Here is a 23,314-nt window from a genome sequence, read left to right as displayed (position 1 = left end):
CCTTTTTTGAAGTCTTATGTGTGGGAATTTTGATCTCACTGTGACACTCAGAGACTGTTAATAAAGTTTACCTTGAATCAGGGGGCGAAGTTAGCAACTAGCTAACCAGAACTGGCCATAGAGATGCCAGCAATTTGGATAGAGAAGATGCACAGGGATGAAAGGGGGGCGGGGGTGGGGGGATGGGGGGTGGGGAAAGAAACGTGAGTTTGGGCTTCCTTTTTGGTTTTGGCCAGAGACTCTTGCTGGGTCTCTGGCCAAAAATCAAGGTCAGCTGGTTGCTTTTTGGCTTCTCTGATCTAGGTTTTCACTCTCACATCTGACTTCGAGTCTTTGTTGGTAAATAGAAGGATAGAGACTTAGTTTAAACCTACATAATCAGGCAGTGGCAGAGCTGTGGCTGTGGGACCAGAAGGCCTTCCAGGCCGTGGCCAGAGTGGCTAGTGGGCGCTAACTGCAGGGCCATGGGGTTGCAGACGTAATTAAAATATCAGTAGATTCATGTGCAGCAGCCACTAAGCTGTCAGAAAAACATCAGTCCTAGGATCAAATCCAGCGCCCTTCACATGCTGGGTAAATGTTTGGCCACTGATGTACACTACCAGTACATTACTGGGCATGATAAATACAAAGATAGCTAGGCATGGTAGTGAAAGCCTGTAATCCCAGCACTTGGGAGGCTGAGGCAGGGAGATCTTGAGTTTGTGGCCAACCTGGGCTACACGCTACACAGTTAAAGAGTCTGTTTCAAAAACCCCAAATAAACACACATATAACCTCTTGTTAAGAAGACACAACTGGCTCAAAATCAGGCTGAAGAACAAGTACCATTTAATACAGTGAAGTGCAGGAATAGAGAGAGTGTCGGTGCTCTGTGATGGCAGAGAGAATCCCTAAGTTCCCAGGCTCGGATAGCTCTGTAATACCCGACACACTCCCTCTAGCACAATGCACCCTTACTGGGCTGGATTGTGAAGAGAGAAGGAGCCCGGGCGCTGTGTGGTGGTGGTGGTACTCGCCTTTAATCTCAGCACTTAGGAGGCAGAAGCAGACAGATTTCTATGAGTTTGAGGCTAGTCTGGTTTACCGAGCGAGTTCCAGGAGAGGCTACAAAGCTACACAGAGAAACCCTGTCTCAAAAAACCAAAAACGAGCCTGGTCATCTGAAAGTTCTGGGCTTAAATCTGAGCTTTTGAAATGATGGCCCGTGTGACTCTGGAGATGTGGAGGCTCTGGAGTCTGGCAGACAGAGGTTCATCATCTAGATCATGAGTAGTTGCCAGCCGTACCTTCCTCATTACAATCTGCCTCGGGCTGGCAAGAAAACTCAGTGGTACGGCACTTGTCTAGGTGCATAAAGACCTAGGGTCATTACAACAGAAACCGGGAGCTGGAGATAGAGTCTGCTGCTCTTCAGAGGACCCAAGTTTGGTTCCTAGAACCTGCATCAAACAGCTCACAGCTTTAACTCGAGTGTTTCAGGGGATCCAATGTCCTCTTCTGAGTTCCTTGAGCATTCACATGCATATATGCATATATATACATATATACAATATAAATAAAACTAAGATAAATCTTTAAAAAGAAAAAAAGTCTGCCTCAGGAATTTGGAAGGTCGGCGGTGAAGTCATTAAGATAACGGCAATAGTGACCACGATGCAGATGAAGATCACTGGCCTGGGGGCACCACTGAAGGTGTGTTGAGAATCAACGAGATCACCTACCTACAAGGACTTTCCAAGATGTGAAGGGCTGTCCAAACAAAGGACTTTGTGTGCTGTGGCTTTTGTGTGCATGTTGAGACCCAAACTCAGGTCCGCATGCTCACACACCATCAACTCTTCTTACTGAGTCTTCTTCCTAGCCCCAGTGGTTATTTTCAATGAGGTGGACGGTGATGGTTGTACCAGAAATCCCTTTATAAATCTGGTCATCTCAGAAGCGATAGCTCCTGAGTTAAGTTCCACTATTCCACAGTGCAGCCCTTGTGAAGGAGGGGATGATCCAGCATGGACCAGTACTCACCTTCACATCCCTGGCACCCAGGCAGTTTATGAGGACCAACACAAAAGGGTCCAGCATTTCCAGCACATGCTCATTCGAAGACTGGATCTTGGAAGTCTTTAGACTCAGATGCAGCAGCTAAAAGGGTTGAAGAAGATATTTTACATTATTTCCCATAATGCCAGGCGGGTGACCTGCAGAGATGAATGTGACATTTCAAGATGCTCCTATTCAAAATAATAAAAGAAAATGAAGGAAATCTACGAAGTGAGTCTCAGAAAGTGCGTGGGAGCTCAGCCTGCAGCTGACATGCTATTCACAAATGACCACTCAGCATCTCCTGGGATTCCAGGCACTGGCCCAGTGCACAGGGCACAGCAATGACCAGGACAGCCCTGGTCCCTGTCCTGAGGGCTCTTACAGACTCAAAGGGAGTGAGGTGACTTTAGAGCTGAAGGGAAGCTAGGCTCACTGCAGTGTAGGTTGGGATGGCGCAGTAGGAGCCTGCAGCCTTGCAGCCCAAAAGGACCAGGAAGACTGTGAGCCACAGGAACTAAAATCATCAGATTTAAAAAAGAATCTCATCACCTTAAGAAAAAAAGACAGTGAAACTCTAATAAACAGAAGACTCAGAATAGTAGCTGAGTCAACTGTATCATCGAGGAAGGAAGGGGCCAGAGTGGTGGTGCACGCCTGTTATCCCAGCACTTAGGAGGCAGAGGCACGTGGGTCGCTCAAAGTCTCAGGCCAGCCAGGGAAGCCTAGGACTGAAAGTAGGTAGAGACAACAGTCACTTAACAAATGCATCCCTCAGCACTTCTGTAATGACGTCACGGCGCAGCATTTCTACGGAGGCGAGAGGCACCTGAGGTTCTGCAGATGATTTAACAGGAAGCAGGGTGTAAGGAAAGAAAGGCTCACCCGAAGCCCAGACTCGATGAATATGTGCATGTTGGTTTTCTTGCTCACAACAGCTTTTGGCCCACCTCGAACTGGAGTTGGGGGGAGCAGAAGGCAGCTCTGGGGTGGCAGTCGTGCGTCAGGTCCAGGGGCTGCTGGCTTTCTGTCAATCACAATGGAAGAGAAAGAGCATTGTCATGCGCTTCAGAGACGTCCCCTGTCCCCTGGCCTGTGGAGACCTGAGCAGCACTGAGAGGCCCGGCTGCTCTAGTATGGTCTTCTCCCGTCCTGCAGATGACCGAGGGCTGCCCAGAGCTACGGCAACCCCTAGCAACGGAGGCCAAACTAAAGAACGGACTGAACGGAGACGGACAACAAGAGGACACTGGGGTTGCAATCTGAAAATAAATGCCAAGGTCTCTTCAGAACACAGAGCAAAATCCAAAGGATGTGCATGCAGTATTTTCAGATCACTTAAGCTCTATTTTTATTAGAACAACAGGAACACATTTCAAATCTATCCTTCCATTCAGTAAATACTTAAAATAAACTGGCCCCAGAGAATGGTATGAAAATAACCGACTGCTGTCTTTCAAGCTTACTCAGAAAGAGAAAAATACTCTTTCAAAAATTTATTTTATTTTATTTTTTATTTTCTGAGACAGAGTCTGTACAGACTTGGCTGTCCTGGTACTCACTATGTGTGTAGCCCAGGCGACCTTGAATTCAGAGATCCCCTGCCTCTGCTTCCTGAGTGCTGGGGTTAAAGATATGCACAACTACACACAACAAAAAACAATCTCAGGTTGAAATGATCACTTGGAAGGGTCTCAGCCCAAACAGCACAGAGCTAAGAAGAATTCTGCTATCTAACCTGGGCCGGCATCAAACTCAATTCTCCTGCCTCTGCCTCCCGAGTATTAGGATTACAGGCATCCACTGACGGGCTTAGCTAACTTTTTTACATTACATAACTGTTTTACATTACATCCGATTATTAATTAACTGCACTTAAGAGACAACGACCGAGGGCTTGCTGGAAAAAAGCACAGGGCACATGTTTATCTTAAGGTCCCCCTACTAACTTACTTTTCCTTTTCTCTTAGCAGTGGCAGATTTTCACTGACCAAACCATAACTGAGCAGTAGAAGAGATTCTGCTGTCATGTCTGGATTCACAATTAATCCTGCTATAATTCGGCGTAAGGTTTCGTGAACTTTCCGGGAAAGTTTTAAACTCGTGGTGTTTTGCAGGATCTAAATTAGCAAAGAGAACAGCACACAGATGAACAGAGCCACACTTTCATTTGCTGTAATGGCTCTTACACAGATTTGCTCCCTAGTGTGTTCTCTTTCTAATTAAAGAATGTATGTACTGCATCTTCAAATAGCTGTAACACATACAGAAAAGTTAGGCACAACCTTGTGAACCAAAGTTTCCGAAGGAAAACAGTCTACAAGGCTGACTGAATAATTAAATCCCCAGTGACTGTGGAGAGCCGGAATGCTGCAGGCCCAGAAACAAATGATCTCAGGCTATCTTTAGCCCACAAATGGTCATTCACTGTGCACCTCTGTGTTTGACCTCACATCTCTGTGACTATCTAGTAAACCCTTTGGGGAATGTAGGACAGACTTCCAGCTTCCACCAAGACAAGGCTAAGATAACATGACAGGGCTACTACAGAGACTCTCGCTTTACTGTAACTGACCTGCCCAATGTTTCCACAATGTATTTCACTCATTCATTCATTTTTGTTTTTTAAGACAGGCTTTCTCTCTGTAGTCCTGGCTGTCCTGGAACTCACTCTATAAACCAGGCTGGCCTTGAACTCACAGAGAACCACCTGCCTCTGCCTTCTGAGTGCCGGGATTAAAGCCGTATACTACCACCGCCTAGCCTATTCTACAATGCACTTTTAAAACGCCTTCATTTATTTCTTTGTTTCTTCTGCTACTATAAAAACTTCATAAATCTGTTACCATGTTGGAACACAGTATTTGGGGTGATATGAATTCATGGTCACTCATGTTTGGCTTCAGAATAATAAAAAGCATAAAAATCTCGTACTCCCTTTGAGGGGAGAGCTGTGTTTTCCCGACAGTCTCAGCTCTAGAGACAATCACTGTGATTGGTTTCTGTGCTTCTGATTTCTTCCATTCCTGCGACCTCTTTTCCTGTTGGTGAGGCTCAGGGCACAAACCTGTAGGTATCATCTGCCAAGTGCACTGATAGGGGTGACTGGTAGGCGTGTGTGTGCATGCATACACACACATACACATACACACACACACACACACACACTCACATCCCACACCCACCTATCAATAAAATGCATAGTTGCTATTTAAAAGGAACCACGTGAATTAAGGACTTCGATGGTCAGGCTTCAGGACAAACTCAAAGGAACTTGGTGAGAACTTGGGATCATCATCATCAACCTCAGCCAAAGACTCAGCACTTCACTGTGTGAGACTCTTTCCATCTCAAAACAGACCCACCATTCTTAGGTCCGTGCACTCTAGTGACAGCGTGACCTCCTACCAAGACACCTGGGACTAAAAGTAACCTGTCACTCCAACAGCACGTGTTGCTCTAGTTTTACTACCTAATGCTGTAATAAAGTCATCACTGACATTACTGAGTGATTGTCACTGAAATGGGCATGGAAAACAAGAAAGCGGGTAATTTAGAGTCCCTGTTCTCTAGCAGCAAAAATAAAATAAAACAAACAGCAGAAAGCACGTGAGCTTTGGATCAGAGTGGTCTAGAACTAAATCTGGAGTTCTTGTAACCACGTTCCTTCCTTTCTCCCAAGCCTGTAACAGTGTTGAGAACATTTTTATTTCTTTTTATGGGCATGAGTGTTTGGCCTGCATGCATGCTTGTGACTTCAGAGGCCAGAAAAAGGTGTCAGATCCCTTGGAACTGGAGTTACAGAAGGCTAAGAGCTGCCATGGGGGAGCTGGGAATTGAGAAGAGCAGCCAGTGTTCTTAACCACTCAGCCATCTCCCATCTAAGCCCCATGCTTAGAACATTTAACAGCAGCATTCTTCTGCTTGTCAATATGGGAGTTGTCTTACCTCCAAAGACAGAGCTGTAAAATGCACTCACACTCCAACTCTTCCTGCCTTTCCTTTCACCCTTTGTCTCTGTCAGGGACCGTGACTGGCTGATCATAGCACCTAAGTCAAGGCCGCAACCCAGGCCCATTCGGGACTTGTCTGTTTAGCACAAAAGGCAACCCTGGGTGACCACAGACAGTGTTTCCCCATAAGACTTTCAGGAGCTCAGAGACAGAATGTTGGGTATTCCTGGATCTCACTCAAGTCCTTACCTCTTTTAACGGAAGAATAAGTTTTGTAACCTGATCTTTACCGACAAACTTGCCCAGGATTTCATAAGAATCATAACTCTTGCTCCTTCGTGCTTCCATGACTTTGGACAGAATCTGCTTTACTTCCTTTTCTTCAGCAAGGGCACCAAACAATTCATGGTTAAAAATCTTTGAAAGAAAGAAAGGACAAATGGTAGAGATGAGCACTCAGCAAGACACGCCCAACTAGCAGTCCGTGAGGGGCACCACAGGACCCAGTCAAAGTCAGACTGGGCTGGAATGGAATGAGAGGAAGTTCTGTTAGATCTCCCACCTCCTCAGTGCACTTTAGAAACCAGTCTAGAAACACAAGGAACAACACAGAGCAGCACGCTGAGATCCATAAAGCCTCATATTTGCAACTTAATGATTGAAATGAATATAAATTTTGAAAATGAGCTCAAAAATTAGAGCCCACGTTCTAAAAATAAGCAAACAAAAGGTGTGTCAAGTTTATTATACTCCTAACCCTACCTCCCAATTATTTGAATTATTTAACTTGAAAAGTTAAGTATTTCTTCATTATTATAAAGCTCTGATTGAACATACTTTTAGCTTTTTCAACAAATCTACGACGTATCTCTGATTATTCCTTTAACCAAGATTATTGGAGATAACTGGAAATTTTTGTTCAAAAATTTCAATTTTGTTTCAAAAGCTGTTGACATGCAATGCCAACCCTCTTTTGAAAAATAAGGTTAAACTAACTTTGAGACACTAGCAACGACAGAATGCCATGGCAACAAAGTCGCAGCTTTTCTAATATCTGCTAATCTAAAACATGAAGATAGTAAATTCTCTTTGTGTGTGTGCTGAGGTTTAAACATAGGGAGGGTCTTCTACATACTAAGAACCCACCACCACTGAGTGAAACCTGACCTTCTACTTTCACTTTTATAGTCTATTTTTATTTCTTATTTGTGAACTGTTAAAATGATCATTACCCACTTAGGGAAAGCAGAATTGCATTCTATGAATCTTACCTCAGTCATTATTGGTAGACAAGGGTCTAAATCCCCAACTTGCAGCTTGCTGCTGAGGCCTTGTAGCAATGTGTAAACGGTGAACGTGAGCACGTGGACCTAAGATGAGATACACAGTCAGAATGCAAATGGCTAAGAGCCCTACACATGAGAGTGCTGTCCATAACTCAAAAGAGTGATGTCCCTTTCAGGAAGGAAGGTGAGATAAAGGCCTCCCAGAAAAAAGGAAGTGAGACCCCACTGCCCCCAGTCCCACATTCACTAGATGTGATTACTAGAGAAGTTCTTCAGACTGAAGGGAATATTAGCAGACACACCCAAAGAAGAAGCAATGGTAACTCCCCAGGGCAAGACTACTTTCCACCTTGGACTATTAAAGTTACAACATTAACCTATGAAGTTCCCACTCCTCAAACACAGAAGCAACTATAATATAGCAGGGGGAGGGGAAAGAACCCACACAGCAGTGAGTTTCCACATTTCACTCGAAGTAGTAAAATACTGACCTTCATACACTGTTAAAACATATATGCTGGCAACAAAAGCCACATAAAGAAGGAAGACTGGAATTGTACTTAGAACATGTTCCTTACACATCAAAAGTTAAGACATGCAAGGAACGGTATGAACTTTAAATGTATCTGAACTTTAAATGTATCTGAACACGCTGTAAAGCTTCCTAAACTTGACCCGAGGATCCTGGTAGATGCAGGTTCTTTAGGCAAGTGCGGGTGGGCTCTAGTTTGCACCTATCAGCTCCTGCGTGCTGCTGTCCAGGCCCACACCTGGAGCTGTGGCAGGTTAGACCACCATTTTCCAGGCCCACACCTGGAGCTGTGGCAGGTTAGACCACCATTTTCCAGGCCCACACTTGGAGCTGTGGCAGGTTAGACCACCATGCAACTGCTATTGTTTCATTTCCTGGTAGCCTTACTAATTTTATTTATGCCAAGTTTACAAAGTTAAACACATACATATCTTCTTTTTTATTCACTCAGTTGGCAATGCCTTCAAATAAACATGACCATAAAATTTTATGAAGATCTACAGACTATGAGACAATGTTAAACAATGTGAAAGAAAGAAGACCATGTAATGTAGCCTATGAGGAAAGTAAAGTAAGTTGGAAGGTCTTTTGACCGGATGGATCCTGATGACAAACTTTGGTTTTGCTGTTAGTTTGAGATAGGGCCTCATGGAGCCGGAACTGCCTTTGACTTGCTGGCTTTTCTCAACTCCCCAATACTGGGAGGAGAGACATGAGTCCCCAAACTCGGCTGTGACTGGACACGTGAATGTTGTTGACTGCTCGCTCAGTCAGCTTCACTGAAGACAGACACAAAGTACTACGACTCTTGTGCGATCAAACACTAGCTCACCTGATACCCACGGACAAGGGTCGTCTGTAATTCTTTGAGAACATACTGCAGAAAGTGCACCCCCAGATCTTCGATTATTTTGGTGAGAGTACTGCGTGCAATGTCTCTGATTTCCTGAGCTCTGTTCTTGAGGAGGACACACACTTTCAGCAAAACACTAGAAGATGCACAGTTGAAAAATAATCAAGAGGCAGCAAAATAAAAACACACCCGTCTGTTTGTCTCTCACTTATTCACAACCCGAATTCCCAGTTAGGATTTGGAACTACAGCAAACCATGGCAGTAGTTCTCTTCCTGACAAAAGAAATTCCCAAGCCAGGGGGCAAAGGAGCAAGTCCTGAGTTTCTCTGAACTCCTCTCATGTCTTATGCCATACCTGGGCAGATTTGCCTCCATCACCTCCTGTGGGAGGGACCGCATCAGCTTCACCATGGCAAAAGCCAGGGGGACCCGGACCACTTCCTCCTCATTCACGACCTTTGACTTGACCAGCTTGTGCTCTTCTTCCCTTTTGGTCTGCAAGAAAAGTTCAGGGGAAATTTAAACACTAAGGACCACAAAGGCCTGCTAACGCTGCATCCTGCATCTGACTGTCCCCTTTTCTCCTGACTCGATCCTGGCCAGTGACTGGTCTTGGGGCTTGCTACATTGAACTTTCTTGACCCTCTAACTTTACATTTGAAAGACAATTATTCTATTTTAAGACTATTGCTAGTTTACGTGTGTGTGTGTGTGTGTGTGTGTGTGTGTGTGTGTGTGTGTGTACACACTGGGAAGCCAGAGGTGGGAGTCTGATGTCCTGCTCTATTGCTCCACCTTATTCCTTTGAGACAGTCTCACACTGGACCTGGAGCAAGGCGGACAGCCAGCTAACCTCAGCCACCCTCCCCACAGCACTGGGGTAATGGCATGTGGCACAGCCATTCCCAGGTGCTGAGGTGGAGGCCAGGGGAACCAAACTCAGGTCTTCATGCACGGCAAGTGCTCTTATTCTGCTTGTCTCTGTTAGAGCTAGTTAACTCTGCTGCTATAATGCAAAACAATGGCTGTGTTCTAATAAAACTTTATTTATTAAAAATAAAACAAAACCCAAAAAACAAAAAGCCCAAGCTGTTTTATACCAAGAAAGGCCCTGGGTATGTGAGAATGCACTGTTAAAGGTTACCCTTGTCAACCAGGAGAAAGACGGATCTGTCTGAACACTGTCTGCCTAAGATGACATTTAAATAGTACAGAAGTAGCCCAAGAGCAGAAAGGGAAATAGATTCTAGTGTTTAGTTAGCTTTCTTTGGCTGCAGCATGTGCTGGCCCAGTCCTTACCGCAGATGCCAGGCACTTGTGGAGCCTGGGGAGGATGTCCCCAGTTATGGCTCCCTGGATGGTTTTAATGGTTCTTTCCAGCTCTTCCTTAGTCCGAGGAAGGAAAGAGACGGACTTCGAGCTGCACTCTTGCTCCGTAGCTGCTGCCCTACCAGACTCCGCTGCCTCGGGGGCTTCCAGCGGCTCCCTGCCATCTGACAAACTCTTACAGGTTTGCTCCTTCTCTTCCTCATCCACGGGCTCCAATTCCATGGCTTCATGCTCCAGTAACTCAGTCATTTCAACTGTGTCTGTAACAAAAGTCCCCTTTAATTACATAAAGAAATGTCACAGCCAGCTGTGGGGCTCACACCTGTCTACAATCTTAACAGTGGTACTCTCGAGAGGCCAGCCTGAGCTACATAGTCAGCTTCTGTCTGAAAAGGAGGAGGAGGTGGGGGTGCAAGAGGAAGAGGAGGTGACGATGACAATGATGAAGCTGCGCAGCTGTGATAGGCTGCCTGCTCTTTCCATCAAGATCTATCGTCCAGTAGATAATACTCATTTCCAATTACAGGCAGGTAAGGTAAGAGCGGAGGAAGAGTTGAGAGTTCAGTGAGGGACAGAGACAAGGAAAGGGTGATTACAGACACATGTGGCTTGGCCAGGACAGGGTTATTTTCGAACAGTCGGGGGGAGCACACTGCAATTAGGATTCTTAGCCAAGAGAAGGTTTCCTAAACAGAGTGGCTAAAGTTCCCTTACAGCAGAAACTCCCATTTACAAGAACGAGAAACAGTTATCAGCTGGTGGCTCTCATGGAGAAATGGGCCTTCTGGGATTCAGCTTATTTATGTACGTTTGCTGTGTTGGGTAGAACCCAGGGCCCAGTGCTTGAGTGCTGCACCACTAAGCTACAGCACATTAGAGAACTGAGACAGGGAAGGACCGTGAGGCAGGCCAGTCGTGACCCTGCTAACACACTATCTCAGTTAACCACCTCACCCCTGTGCGCTTTCAACTCACCAGTGAAAGGGAAGAGGCACCCATCTTGCAAAACTACTGTGAGAAATAAATTCTATAACTATCTAAAACACGTTTGTTATTCTATCAACTACTAAAAAAACGAAGTCCCTTCTTTTGTCATTTATTGACTGTGAAACTTGGTTATCTTTTGTAACCAAAGCTCAGGTTCTATTATGAAATCCAGGTAACTAATGGGTTCTTGAGGAGTGCCTATCAGAATGACAAGATACTACTGCCCATCTGCTCACAAAATTCCGTTTACCATTTCATTGTTGTTGAGCATCTTTTTTTTTTTTTTGCTTTTTTTTCCGAGACAGGGTTTCTCTGTGTAGCTTTGCGCCTCTCCTGGAACTCACTTGGTAGCCCAGGCTGGCCTCAAACTCACAGAGATCCGCCTGGCTCTGCCTCCCGAGTGCTGGGATTAAAGGCGTGTGCCACCACCGCCCAGCGAGCATTTTTTTTTTTTTTTTTTTTTTTTAATTTCAAGACAAGGTTGCTCTGTAGACCAGGCTGGCCTCAAACTCAGAGAGATCTGCCTGGCTCTGCCTCCCCAGTGCTGGGATTAAAGGCGTGCGCCACCGCTGCCAGTCTTATTGAGCATTTAAACTAACATATGGAATTAAGAACTAGAAAATGAAAACTCTTGGCTCAGCATCATAAGGGACTGTAAGTCAAAGATGCTCTTCATCCTCAACTGGATGTGAAGCCCCCTCCACCTTGGGCTGCTCCAGTGCTGATTAAGGCTACCCGGGGGAGATAGACAGCTGATAGGTCAAGAGTTCTGGCTGTGTCTCAGTGGGATGCTGCTCTGTCACAGTCTGATGACAGCACAGAGGAGGCTGCCGCAGAGGAGACAGAAGGAAGGAGGCTGTCCTGAGCTGACGGCCCAGGATCTCACTGCCGGGACCCACAGACAGACTGCCATACATAGGGCATCAGACCTTTAGGACAGAAACAGCATTAGACAACTGTAGATGTGTCTTCTTTACAGGTAAGTAAGATTTCCTAAGAATAAGCCTTTCATTTATTTCAGTTTCTTTCTGACTCAATAACTGGTCCTTACTACAAAGAGAAGAAAAATCAGTGCATTTTGCCATCTTTAATTATCACAAATTATCCAGGAATAAAATGAGAATCTAATTTAAGAAGTTTCAAAACGTACTTTCTTCATTCTTAACACTTCCCATTTGTTCTTCAAGAGTTTTGTAGTCAAAATGGAACGCTTCCAACACTATCACCAGCAAACTGTCAAGAAAGATAAAGACATGCCCTTTGATTAGCAATATCATCGATGATGGGGAGAGGGACTGTGAGGATAGCAACAGGACGACTGTTTACCACGTGACACTACCGAGCATGACTGTAACCACACTCCTACAGTGAGCATACGAGCAATCTCAGAAAGACCCCTTTAGGAAACAATGCTTAGGTTACACGTTAAAGACAAAAAACAACTGACTATACCTGACGCCCAGCTTCTGGTTGATCTGGCCTGTCTGCAAGACGTGAATGAAATGTTTCAAGTAATACACATAGGCTGGCCAAGACAGGTGTCTGCAAATAGCTCCAATAACCTCTGTGGCAGCAATGGTTATGTTTTCATGCTGTAAACAAACCGAGAGCATCAATGTACAAGTAACGCTAATAAAACACAAGGTCGAGCTGGGCGGTGGTGGCGCAAGCCTTTAATCCCAGCACTCGGGAGGCAGAGCCAGGCGGATCTCTGTGAGTTCGAGGCCAGCCTGGTCTCCAAAGCGAGTTCCAGGAAAGGCGCAAAGCTACACAGAGAAACCCTGTCTTGAAAAACCAAAAAACCAAAAAAACAAAAAAAAAACCACACAAGGTTACTTTGGTAAAGGCCATAGGGCAGCAGGCCGCCGGGAATTACAGAAGAAAAGAGACTATCCGTTCTTTCACAAGGAAGTTTACCAACCACTGTGACAAATACTGATTTGGACATTGTGTATGCTTGTCAAATAAATCATCCTTACTCCTTTTCCTACCCTAATCCCAGAAAAGGATGGTATCAACTTCTTTAAATTCTTTAATATTAATACACTCTGAACTCCTTGTTACCCAGATCTCCCAGATGGGTTCAAGACTCCTGGTAGTAAATGAGAAAGAAAAGCAATTGTGATCAATGTCAAAAACTACATACTACTGCTCTTCAACTAGAAAAGTGGACAAAAATAAACCCAGCTGTCAGACTCTGGATGTTCAATACAGCAAGAGAACAGTGCTCCCGAAGAGGAAGGACGGGAGTGAGCGTTGCCATGACCTGAATTTTCTGTACACACGGGAACTGTGGGGTTCCTGCACAGAAGGACCCCGAAGAGTCAACTGGTCTCTGAGTTAGAGACAGACGCTGTGCATGGTAGTTGGTCTCCAGGGTGTAGTAGCCTATAGTCCAGGGAGACGAGAGAGGTCTGCCTGAGGAAAGGCTCCTTGATTTGAACACGACACTGAGTTGGTTGTTCTTACTGCTTTTAAAACTGGGATTTAAAGAAGCAACCTTTGAAGGTTGGGTATGGTGGTACATGATCACAGTCCTGCTACCAGGAAGGGAGGAGGGTGTAAGTTCAAGGCTAAACTGGGTAACACAATGAAGCACCCCCACCCTCAAGAATACGGAAAGAAGGAAGGAAGGATCTTGCTAGGCATGGTGACTCCGGCCTATAGTCCCAGCACCTGGGGTCTGAAGCAATAGGATCGCTGTGCGTTTGAGACCAGCCTCTGCTACACAGTGAGTTCTAGGACAGCCTGAGTACAGAGTGAGTCTACAAACCAACCAACAAGAAAACCAATGAACCAAACAAACACACCTGTAAGGACAGCAACTGGAGAGCTGAGATGGAAACTGAGAGTTCAAAGGCACCATGGGCCACACAGTGAGATTCTTTCTCAAAGAACCAGAAACCATTTTAGAAATCTAGAAATTTCTAGAAAGGGGAATTTCATTTTTATTTTGGAGATTAGCCCATATGTGCAAATAATAATAAAAATAAAAAATATATTTACAATTTACACAGAATTTCCCATGTGCCAGGAGTGGTTCTAAAAAATCCAAACCACATTCATCTCAATCTAGTTATTATGATAAAATTAGTATGGTTACTAATGCTCATGCTTCCTATACCCAGTGGTTTACCTTGAGCAGTTTCTCATCAAGAATTGGAGTCATGGCGTAAGGCATGATGTAATTCTGAAGAGATTTAGAAGACAGCACAACCTGCCCTTCGAGGAGTTGTTTGGCCAGTTTCTTCAGGGCTCTCGCTCGTCTGTGGATCTAGAAAACAGATAAAACACGCAGTGGTCACTGCACACTCTCTGCTAAAACCACCTCTGCCTCAGCCCTATGTGCTTATCTCTGAACCGTGTACAGGCGGGAATCCCTGGTCATGGACTAGGTGACCAAATACCCAGGCCTTGCTTTGTTTTCAGAAATGTAATGCATAGCACCTAAAAATGGACCTGAACACTTAGGAAAACCGGAGAAAGTTGACACTGTTATGGTTTGTCTTTGGTGATGCCACCAAGAATCGAGACTCCCAGGAGATGATCGTCTCACATGCCAATTTACCCGATGGCTATGCAGAGCAGGGAAAGGAGCTGGGGACCTCGGGCCGTCTTTGCCAGAGGAAGAGTTGTTTCAAATGTTACTCTGAACGCATCTACCTGAATGTGCTTCATGTTCTCAAAGAAGTCCATTTCCGGGTCAGTGTAATGAGTGAGCTGCACCAAGTCCTTAAACTCCAGTTGATTGGGAAAAGTTTGAATCAAACAGGAAAGGATCAGAGTATAATCATGTTGAACACTCTGCAAACATCAAGATGAGACAAAAAGAGGATTTTAAACGTACCCGCTTCCTAGATAGTATAAGGTAGATGAAAAAGCTATTGCGATTTTAAGTAAGTCGTTTCTTCCCCGGTAAGAAAAAAATTATAAAATAAAAAACCAAGTCACACCACTCCCACCCACCTTCTCCTCAAAAGACTCGGTAACTGAATTATTTACACTAAACCTGACTGCTTTCAGCAGCAGAAGAGGGGAAGCACTGCAGACAGTGGTAATGAAAGGGTAAAGTCCCAATACCTCTGTCTGGCTCTTCAGTCCTTTCCTCAGTCTCTCCAGGAGAGTGCGGTGAACGATCTCCTTATAGTCTTTCTCTGTGACGTTCAAAGCAGCTAGCCTTTTGATGATACTTGTCAAGCACATGCAGGCATTGTCACTTAAAGACATGTCTCCTAACTGAAAGTAAGAAAAAGCCCAAGTTATTCTACTGTTAATAACCGTTATCTACTGAAACAATACAGACCATTATTTCCCCAGGAAAGCGAAACCCTATCAAAGCTACCTGCAAAACCCTACTAACAAATGCCTGTGGCCAGGTGATGGTGGCACACGCCTTTAATCCCAGCAAAGGAGGCAGAGGCAGGAGGATCTCTGTGTGAGGCCAGCACGGCCTACAAAACAAGTTCCAGGACAGCTATAGTGACACAGAGAACCCTGTCTCAATGCCCTCCTCGAACTCCAAAAAAATCAAAAGAACTTAGTGAGTCCAGAGAAAGTTTTCCCAACTCAGCTAGCAGGCAGATGCAGCCTCCTTGTGCTGAAATTTAACATGATAAATGAAGAAATAAGCCCTGAATAGACACTCCCTTGTCCACATCCCAGATAAACTCTTAATGTCAAACAGAGTAAGAAATGCCAGTTACTTGAGGCCACTGCAGGTTAAAAATGGTCATTGTCTTCATTTCCTGTTTCAGATTTCATTCCATTGAGTAATATGGCACTTAATACAAATACCCTTTACTTCTAGTAAATCTTTAATAAAAGCAGATAAACCTTCTGTTAAGTAACAGTTAACCCAGAGATCAACATATTGAAATGCCATAAAATTATCCTTTTAAAGTTCAACGGTTTTAAAATGTTTACTTGTGCGTGTGTGCGTATGCGTGTGTGTGTGCGTGTGTGTGCGTGTACGTACACGTGTGGAGGAGGGCAGAGGACAGCTTTTAGGAGTCAGTCCTGCCTTCCACCCTGGCAAGGCAGAATTTCTACTGCTGCGAGTACTTCAGGTTAGTTAGCTATCAAGCTTTGGGGATTTTTTAGTCTCCCTCTTCCATCTTGCTGGAATTACAGATGTGCAATACCACATCTGGTTTTTCACATGTGTTCTGGGGACTGAACTCAGGTCATCAGTCTTGCCTGGCCCTCGTGGGTTTTAGAATATTAAGAAGGCTGTGCAACCATCATTGGAACCTCCTTCCCGGAGGTTTTCATCAGTTACTCCCTCCCTATAGCTCTTGGCAAACATCCCGCTCTTCTTTAAGACGGGCCAGTTGTGGTGTTCCACGATGGTAGGACGTGCTGAAGAGGTGGAGGCAGGAATACCTGTGAATCTGACGTCCACCTGGTCTACAGAGTTCCAGTTCAGACAGGACCCCACAGTGAGCCTCTGTCTATATGCAAACATTAACCAAACCAAATAACAAAGCAACAAAAGACAGGGGCCTGCTCTGCAGACCAGGCTGGCATCAAACCTACGATCCTGTCCTGCCTCCCCAGGGGTGAGACTGTGGAAGTAAGTGTGCCACCACTCAGGCAATCCAGAACTTGTTGATTTGATCCCAACTGCTTCCATGTATTTACTACATTTTAGTCCTTCAAATCATGAGAGTAGCAGAAAGTGGTTCACAAAACAAAAAGTCAGCATTTCAAAGAAAAATCTGCCCTAAAAACACCTGTCCTGTTTCTGAAACAAATTTAGGAATTAAGTCAATGTATTTAGTGGTGTCCTATCCAAACAGTCTCACCGTCTGCCATGAGCACCCACCTCCATATTATAGAAGCAGTTATGCATCACAGGGACCAGGTAGTCAGTATCCACCGTCTGCATCTCCTTTATGGTAGAGGTGATGGTCTGGAATGCTGAGAAGCGGACGTCAAAGTTGATGTCATCGAGATGCCTTTTATCAAAGGCATTAAGCTACAAGAAATGATGGTAAAACCATATAAACAGATAGATATTAGGGTTAATAAACCAAAATGATAATACTTTTGAAGCCAAAAAAAAAAAAAAAAAGAGCTTTCTTTCTTTCTTACCTTTACAATGTCTGTAATATATTTTAGTCCACTTTCAAAATCAGACAGACTCTGAAAGGAAAGGGCAATACATTTATTCTTTGAGTTTTAGGAGACAGATTCTCACTGTGTAGCCCAGGTTGGCCTTATCCTCCCAATACCGGGCTTGCAAGGCTGTGGCACCATTCCTGGCTCTGAGCATAATTAGTAATGGATAAAACTAATTTTTCTGCTCTAAACGCCTTAGTCCTCCAAGCCATTCAACTTCATGTATCATCAGACTAGAACAAAGGTGGCTTGCTCCGATGTTTTAGGGGACAGAAGGAAAGGGCGATCTGGGATAAAAATGCCTATCACATACCTGGAAAACGGTACACAGCAACTGTCTTGACAACTTGTTCTTAATAACTGAAAAGAGTTTGGCCAGAGGTTTGAGGAAGCTAGTGGGGTCCAGACAATGCTGTAACAAGTTCTGTACTGTCACCAGGATATCAAGCTCTGTATCCTGAGAATCAGGAGAAACTGCATTTCAGTATTTCAGAGAACTGTATTTATTCACACACACACACACACACACACACACACACAAACGAGTGCGCACAGAGTGTTTATATATTTTGAGATCTGGCTTTGATACTTGCAACAATCTTCCTGCCTCTGCCTTTTAAAGTGCAGGGATCACAGGTGTGTACCACCACGCCTAGTTCAGTTTCTATTTTATGATAGCATTGGAAATAGTTACCAGAATTGGGAAAAATATTTCATGGCATTTAAAAAATTAGCATTTTAACTTAACACAAAATCTATGGTTACAGTTTTTTCCTTCAATTCTAATAGAGATTGTATGTGAGTTTGAAGCTCTCTCTTTGGTTGGTTAATCAAAGTGGAGCCAATGGCATGAGCATGCTGAGAAAAATGGATGCTTCTGGCTGTGTACAGATTTGTGGGCTTACAGCTGAAGGACTGTCTGGTCATTCCTGATACCTGATAAATGAGCCATGAGAAGACCTCTTAACTGGACTTAGTTAGGGTTTTAGAATCTGATCAGAAACTTTTGGTTGAATATTAAAAGAGAGATTTTTCACTCAATTTTGCCAGTGTGATCTATACTCATGACTCCACAATGCACAATGAACTTCTTGGGCTCTATCTGTTGTTAAAGAGGGAAGCATCCAGGAATGGACAGAAGTAATAGGAGGGGGTGGCAGGTGATGACTTCTCTCCCATCTATTCTAGCCCAATCCCCCTCTACTTCAAATGTTTGACTTCTATACAGCCTTAGGTTTTCTGGAACAACTACATCACAGAGGTTAACCAGTAAAATCACCCACACAAACAACCGAAGAGGACAGCAACCCTCTGTGGACAAAGTAACCGTCCTGTGAACTGTACCTGAGCAACACTGCCCCGGAGGAGGAAGGGAAGGAGAAGTGTAATGAGGAGAGAACTCTGCTCTTTGTCTTTCATAAACTTGCTTATCCTAAAGAAGACAATGGGCACGTTAGGAAGATGCACCAGGAAGAAGAATCGCTAAGCCTTAAGTGGCAGATAACCGTCAGTTGGGCAGCGGGCACTCTCACTCCCAACTACTGCTGTATCGTTTTCACAGTATCTGGTTGTCTGGGTGGGTTCGGATGTCAGTGCTGTAATCAGGCAACTCATGCTTCCTTATTTTGCAAGGAAATAACATTCTTAAGCACCACCACTAAGGTTTTACACACACTATTTCAATGCAATTCCATTAACAACGCCACAGCAGAGGAATTATTCAGCCCCATGTTGCTTAGAGAAAAACTGACACTAAGAGGAGCGGCTGGAGTGTGGCCGGGAAGCATCAGTGAGGCTGGAACTCTGGCCTTCCTGCAGCCTAAGGGCTCATCATCTTTCCACTGCCACATCGATGACCCGGGATAACTTGGCCAACACTTAGAGAAACTTAGAAACGTAAATAAAAAATTCTAGCTTCTATCCTAATCATTTTTATGTTGCTCAAAGTAATATTAAAAAGTTGTCAATGTTTCATAATGCTTACATTAAAATTTAAGATAAAATCATTTCTTACTAACTTTGCCTTTAGAGAAACTGATTATATATTATTACTTTTACTGCCCAAGTCTTTGAAAAAACAGGCTTGAGTCTTCAAACAGTTTGCTCTTTCTAGTATTTTTAGTGATCTAACAGAACTTGAGACTGATTAAGCAGCTATGCAAAGGAGGAGCAAGCAAGTCTGACCAGGGCCTGGAAGACTCAGCAGGTGCTGGCCCCTCCCTCCTCCCTCCCCTTCTTCTGTTTGATGTTTAGTGCTGGAGATTCAACCCAGCATCTTGCACATGCCTTGCACATGTTTGTTTGTTTGTTTTTCCCCTAATTTGTTCTTTTTTTCCTCATTTGTTCAGTTAAAGGTTTTAAAAACTTTAAGCCTATGAACGTTCACTGTACCTTTTAAGGATGGAGACGTCACTTACTTTGAAAGAATGCCGAGCTCCTTACTGACTTGTGCCCTGTTCTTCTTCTTCTTCACCTTCTCTGCACTTATTGTGCTTTTGCTGAGATACTGAAGAATTGCAGGCACATGAGGCAGAATCAGTCTCCCTCCCACAGTGATAGGCTCTGAAACAGTTATTGCTTCAATTAACTCTCCATCATTATATATTATCCTCTTGTTAACATTAGGAAAGTATTCAACTATTAATGAGCATTTAAATTTCAACTCTAATCATTAAATAACCTTTTCTTCCTTATAAAGAGAGACAGCAGTAGCTAAATCACACTTATTTATTTATTTATGGTTTTTTGAGGCAGGGTTTCTCTGTGCAGCCCTGGCTGTCCCCAAACTCTCTGTAGACCAGGCTGGCCTTGAACTTACAGAGATTCTCCTGCCTCTGCCTCCAAAGTGCTGAGATTAAAGGTGTGCACCACTACTGCCTGGCTTTTAAATTACCAATTCATGTAAGACCTTAGGGTACATAACTCATCGCTTATAACAGTGCAGGGACTGTTGGGATAGTGTAACAGAAGAATTCAGGTACAACAGCGGAAAACATTTCCCAGTGTCCTGGAAGACAGCTAAGAACTTCCTGGGAAGAAGTAATCTACATGTGCAAAGAATTTCTGATTACACACTTCTCTGAGACAAGAAACCTTTCCACACGGGCTGTTAAGAAAGTCAAATGCTACCGATTCTTTTCTGAGAGTGACAGCTACTTTGAAGTCTGTGAACCACCCTCTCTGCACACACCTGTGTTGTCTGCCACCTCGGTGTACACACAGCCAGTAACCGGCAAGCTCGGCACTGTTTCTGTGGGCTCAAAATCTGGAAGGTTGAGAAGATCATCGACTATGTCCATTATAATGCTAGCTGTGGCATCGGACAGATTCTTTGCCGAAAGAACTGCAAAGACATTGGTCAGGATATCACATTCTGGGTGTCCAGGTTTCTGTTTAGCCAGAAGAGGGAAGTATCTGCAAGGAGAAAGACATTGTAACAATTACCTTGTTTCTCAGTATCTTTATGTCTAAAACATTCCATAAGAGTTTCTGCGTTGACTTTAACAGGTGTATGTGTATAGGAAGAGAAATTACTTTAAAATCTAGAACCCAATGGCTCATTCTAAGCACTCTATAAACATTCTATTACATATAGAGTCTCATGCCATCTCTATGAGGTACCGCTATTTCACATCACAGATGAGGAAGGGCAGACCTGCTAAAGCCACTGAGCTAGCCTATGAAACAGCAGAGCTGAGACTCCAGTCACTGCTGGACTTCCAGTCTCGAGCCCTTTCTAACGAGCCCAGGAAGGTTCGGTTTTCAGTGATAAGGTTTCCAAAATGCAATGTCTACAAACTTCTATAGAGATCTATGGACGACAACATAGTGTTGTATTATGTATGTGGATATATAGAACTCAGAGAATTATGATCACTTGGAGAGGACAAAGCCATCCTAATAATAAAGCACCCAGGAAGAAGTAGAATATTCCTCCGTGTAGAAACATATCAAATACTTTTTAAGAAAAATACCATGGGTAGATTAACTTTATCATTGGAAAGAGTTCAAATACTTGGCACCAGCAAACTAACAGAAGTTCTAAGGAGTTCTGTTTCTGTACCTTTTGGTCCAATTAATATCTGACACAGTATGGACAGGCTTCAACCCTTCACACACATATCATCATCGTAAGCAGTTATTCTGTCATGTCTATTATGTCAGGTACGTCTGTTATTTCTGCCTGTGCTAACGTGCGTGTTCACATGTGCGGGAGGGAGCATGTGGAGGTCGGAGGACAACTGCAGTATCTTCTTCCACTTTTGTTTGGAAACAGATTCTCACTGGCATGATGTTTGCTAAGTGGGCTAGGCCAGGTGCAGTGAGCGTCCACACATCTGCCTGCCTTTACACGGTCCTGCAAACAGAACTCTGGCTCTCACCTTGCCCGGCAGGAACTTCACTGATCCATCTCCCAGCCCTACTTAGGCTCTGTTACGTCTGTCTTACAGTGAACAAGCGGAGGATCCGAGACCCACGGTGCAATGCCCATGCCCATGCCGAAGGGCGTGGCTTAACCAGAAACTTCAACCACCCTCTGGACAGGCAAGGAGTACCAAGTACCCTGTGTTAGGAGGAGAACTGTGGAGGGAGACACACCAGGAAGGAGAACCGGTCTCTGCCCTGATATTTTAGGTAGATAACTAGAGAGTACAAGCCAGGAGTGACGGCAGAGACGGGCAGGGCCGACAAAGCTCAACGGCAGAGATGAGTACCATGGGGACATGGGTGGATGTGGTGACCAGCGCAGCTGAGTCAGTGTCACGGCTCCCAGACCACAGTGCCTGTCCTCGCTCATCATTACTTTTAAAATTACATGTCTCCATCCACAGTAATGTTTAGTTTGTACAACCAGACAGCAAACAAGTGTTAGCTGGCTTGAGTTCCCCGAATTTTGAGACAATGTACTCTTCCTTGTAAGATTAAGGATAGTGATACAGCTCAGCTCTAACTGTATCAATGCAAAAGCCAACTGTTAAACTTTTCTATAGATGGAAAAATCAATTTTAACATCTGACTGATACTATGTAAGTGGCAGCTTTACTTTACATTTTTTTTACATTGATTTATTTTTGTGTGTGCACATGTGTGTGAGTGAGTGTATGCTACTGAGCAGTACACGTGGAAATCCAGAGGGCAGCTTGTTGGAACCAGTTCTCTCATTCCACTATCCTTGTGGCTCTAAGGGATCAAACTCAGGCCCTGTCTGTGCCTTTGCCCGATGAACCACACCGCTGGCACTAGGTCTACGCTAACGCTAGTTACTCTGCCCTCGAAAAGAGTACCATCCTCATGAAGTAGTGTTTGACACGTTTATTCATTAACTCTTTCACATACAGCTTTCTATGTGTGTCCGTGTTTACTGGGATTCTACAGTCAGTCAGGCCTCCTGGAAATACTTCTCAGGTGAGTACTACACAGGAAAGGGAAGAGCTGGAGTTGCAGCGCTGGACGAGCATTCTGGGAAGCAAGCCTAGGTCCTCTGAAAGAGCAGCAAGTGCTTGTAACTGCTGAGCTACCTCTCCAGCCCAGCGTCTACTTCTCAGCAAAGAAAGAGGAAGAAATTTCAGGATTCGTGAAGTGATGTCCAATGTGGATGTGCCTTGACTAAGGAACCAAATAAAGTAAGACCAAGCTGCACTGTGGCACCTTCCTGGACTAAAGCCTTGAGTGGCCTGTTTGTATATGTGGAAATCCTTATATACAAAATGTAGTGGGAATAAGTTCCACTACAGAACTTGTCTTAAATACGACTACAGAACACTGCTTATGCTGCTCAAGAGTAAGACACAAAATCGCCATATCAAATGCGGAAATAAGTGAAGTGAGGCCTTCTCCTGCCAACAAACAGGCGAAGAAACGATGTTTCTGGGTTTTAGGGAAATCTATTTAACAATAAGAAAATACTCATGCCATAATTGTAAACGATGAAAAACAAAATGAAAAACTGGTTATCCAATATGGTCCCAGTTTTGTAAAAACCAATGCCATGTAAATGTGCCACCAGATCAATGTCAAAGCATCCTCTGACACAGAAGCTGCATGTTTATTTAGACAGGAGGTTTAATTCTCCATTGCAAATAAGAACTGGGAAACAGATACAATCGACTATCAATGAACAAATAAATGAGCATTTATTTTTGGGAGAGCAGGCCAAAACATAGTAAGTTATGTGACAATGCCACTCCTTACACGATCTACAGTCCTCTCCCT

At 44.2% G+C, this 23,314-nt stretch overlaps 1 protein-coding gene across 1 annotated transcript in view; it reads right to left on the bottom strand.

Moving 5' to 3' along the window:
• Positions 1-23,314, bottom strand: part of Utp20 (UTP20 small subunit processome component) — an 86,937-nt gene that overhangs the window by 12,158 nt on the left and 51,465 nt on the right. Inside the window, exons 30-48 of the mRNA XM_059245117.1 lie at positions 20,292-20,515; positions 19,519-19,663; positions 18,446-18,533; positions 17,415-17,558; positions 17,075-17,125; positions 16,806-16,958; positions 15,062-15,217; positions 14,645-14,785; positions 14,118-14,255; positions 12,434-12,573; positions 12,132-12,214; positions 9,965-10,254; positions 9,021-9,160; positions 8,644-8,800; positions 7,265-7,363; positions 6,243-6,410; positions 3,994-4,160; positions 2,926-3,067; positions 2,026-2,142 (exon numbers count right to left, since the gene is read on the bottom strand). Coding sequence (XP_059101100.1) covers positions 2,026-2,142; positions 2,926-3,067; positions 3,994-4,160; positions 6,243-6,410; positions 7,265-7,363; positions 8,644-8,800; positions 9,021-9,160; positions 9,965-10,254; positions 12,132-12,214; positions 12,434-12,573; positions 14,118-14,255; positions 14,645-14,785; positions 15,062-15,217; positions 16,806-16,958; positions 17,075-17,125; positions 17,415-17,558; positions 18,446-18,533; positions 19,519-19,663; positions 20,292-20,515 — 2,743 coding nt within the window. The remainder of the gene's footprint in view (positions 1-2,025; positions 2,143-2,925; positions 3,068-3,993; positions 4,161-6,242; positions 6,411-7,264; positions 7,364-8,643; positions 8,801-9,020; positions 9,161-9,964; positions 10,255-12,131; positions 12,215-12,433; positions 12,574-14,117; positions 14,256-14,644; positions 14,786-15,061; positions 15,218-16,805; positions 16,959-17,074; positions 17,126-17,414; positions 17,559-18,445; positions 18,534-19,518; positions 19,664-20,291; positions 20,516-23,314) is intronic.

This window comes from Peromyscus eremicus, chromosome 18 (genome assembly GCF_949786415.1).
Source record: "Peromyscus eremicus chromosome 18, PerEre_H2_v1, whole genome shotgun sequence".
In the NCBI taxonomy this organism is placed as follows: Eukaryota; Metazoa; Chordata; class Mammalia; order Rodentia; family Cricetidae; genus Peromyscus; species Peromyscus eremicus.
The sequence above is the reverse complement of the archived record's forward strand: the minus strand, read 5'-3'. Positions and strand labels throughout refer to the sequence as shown.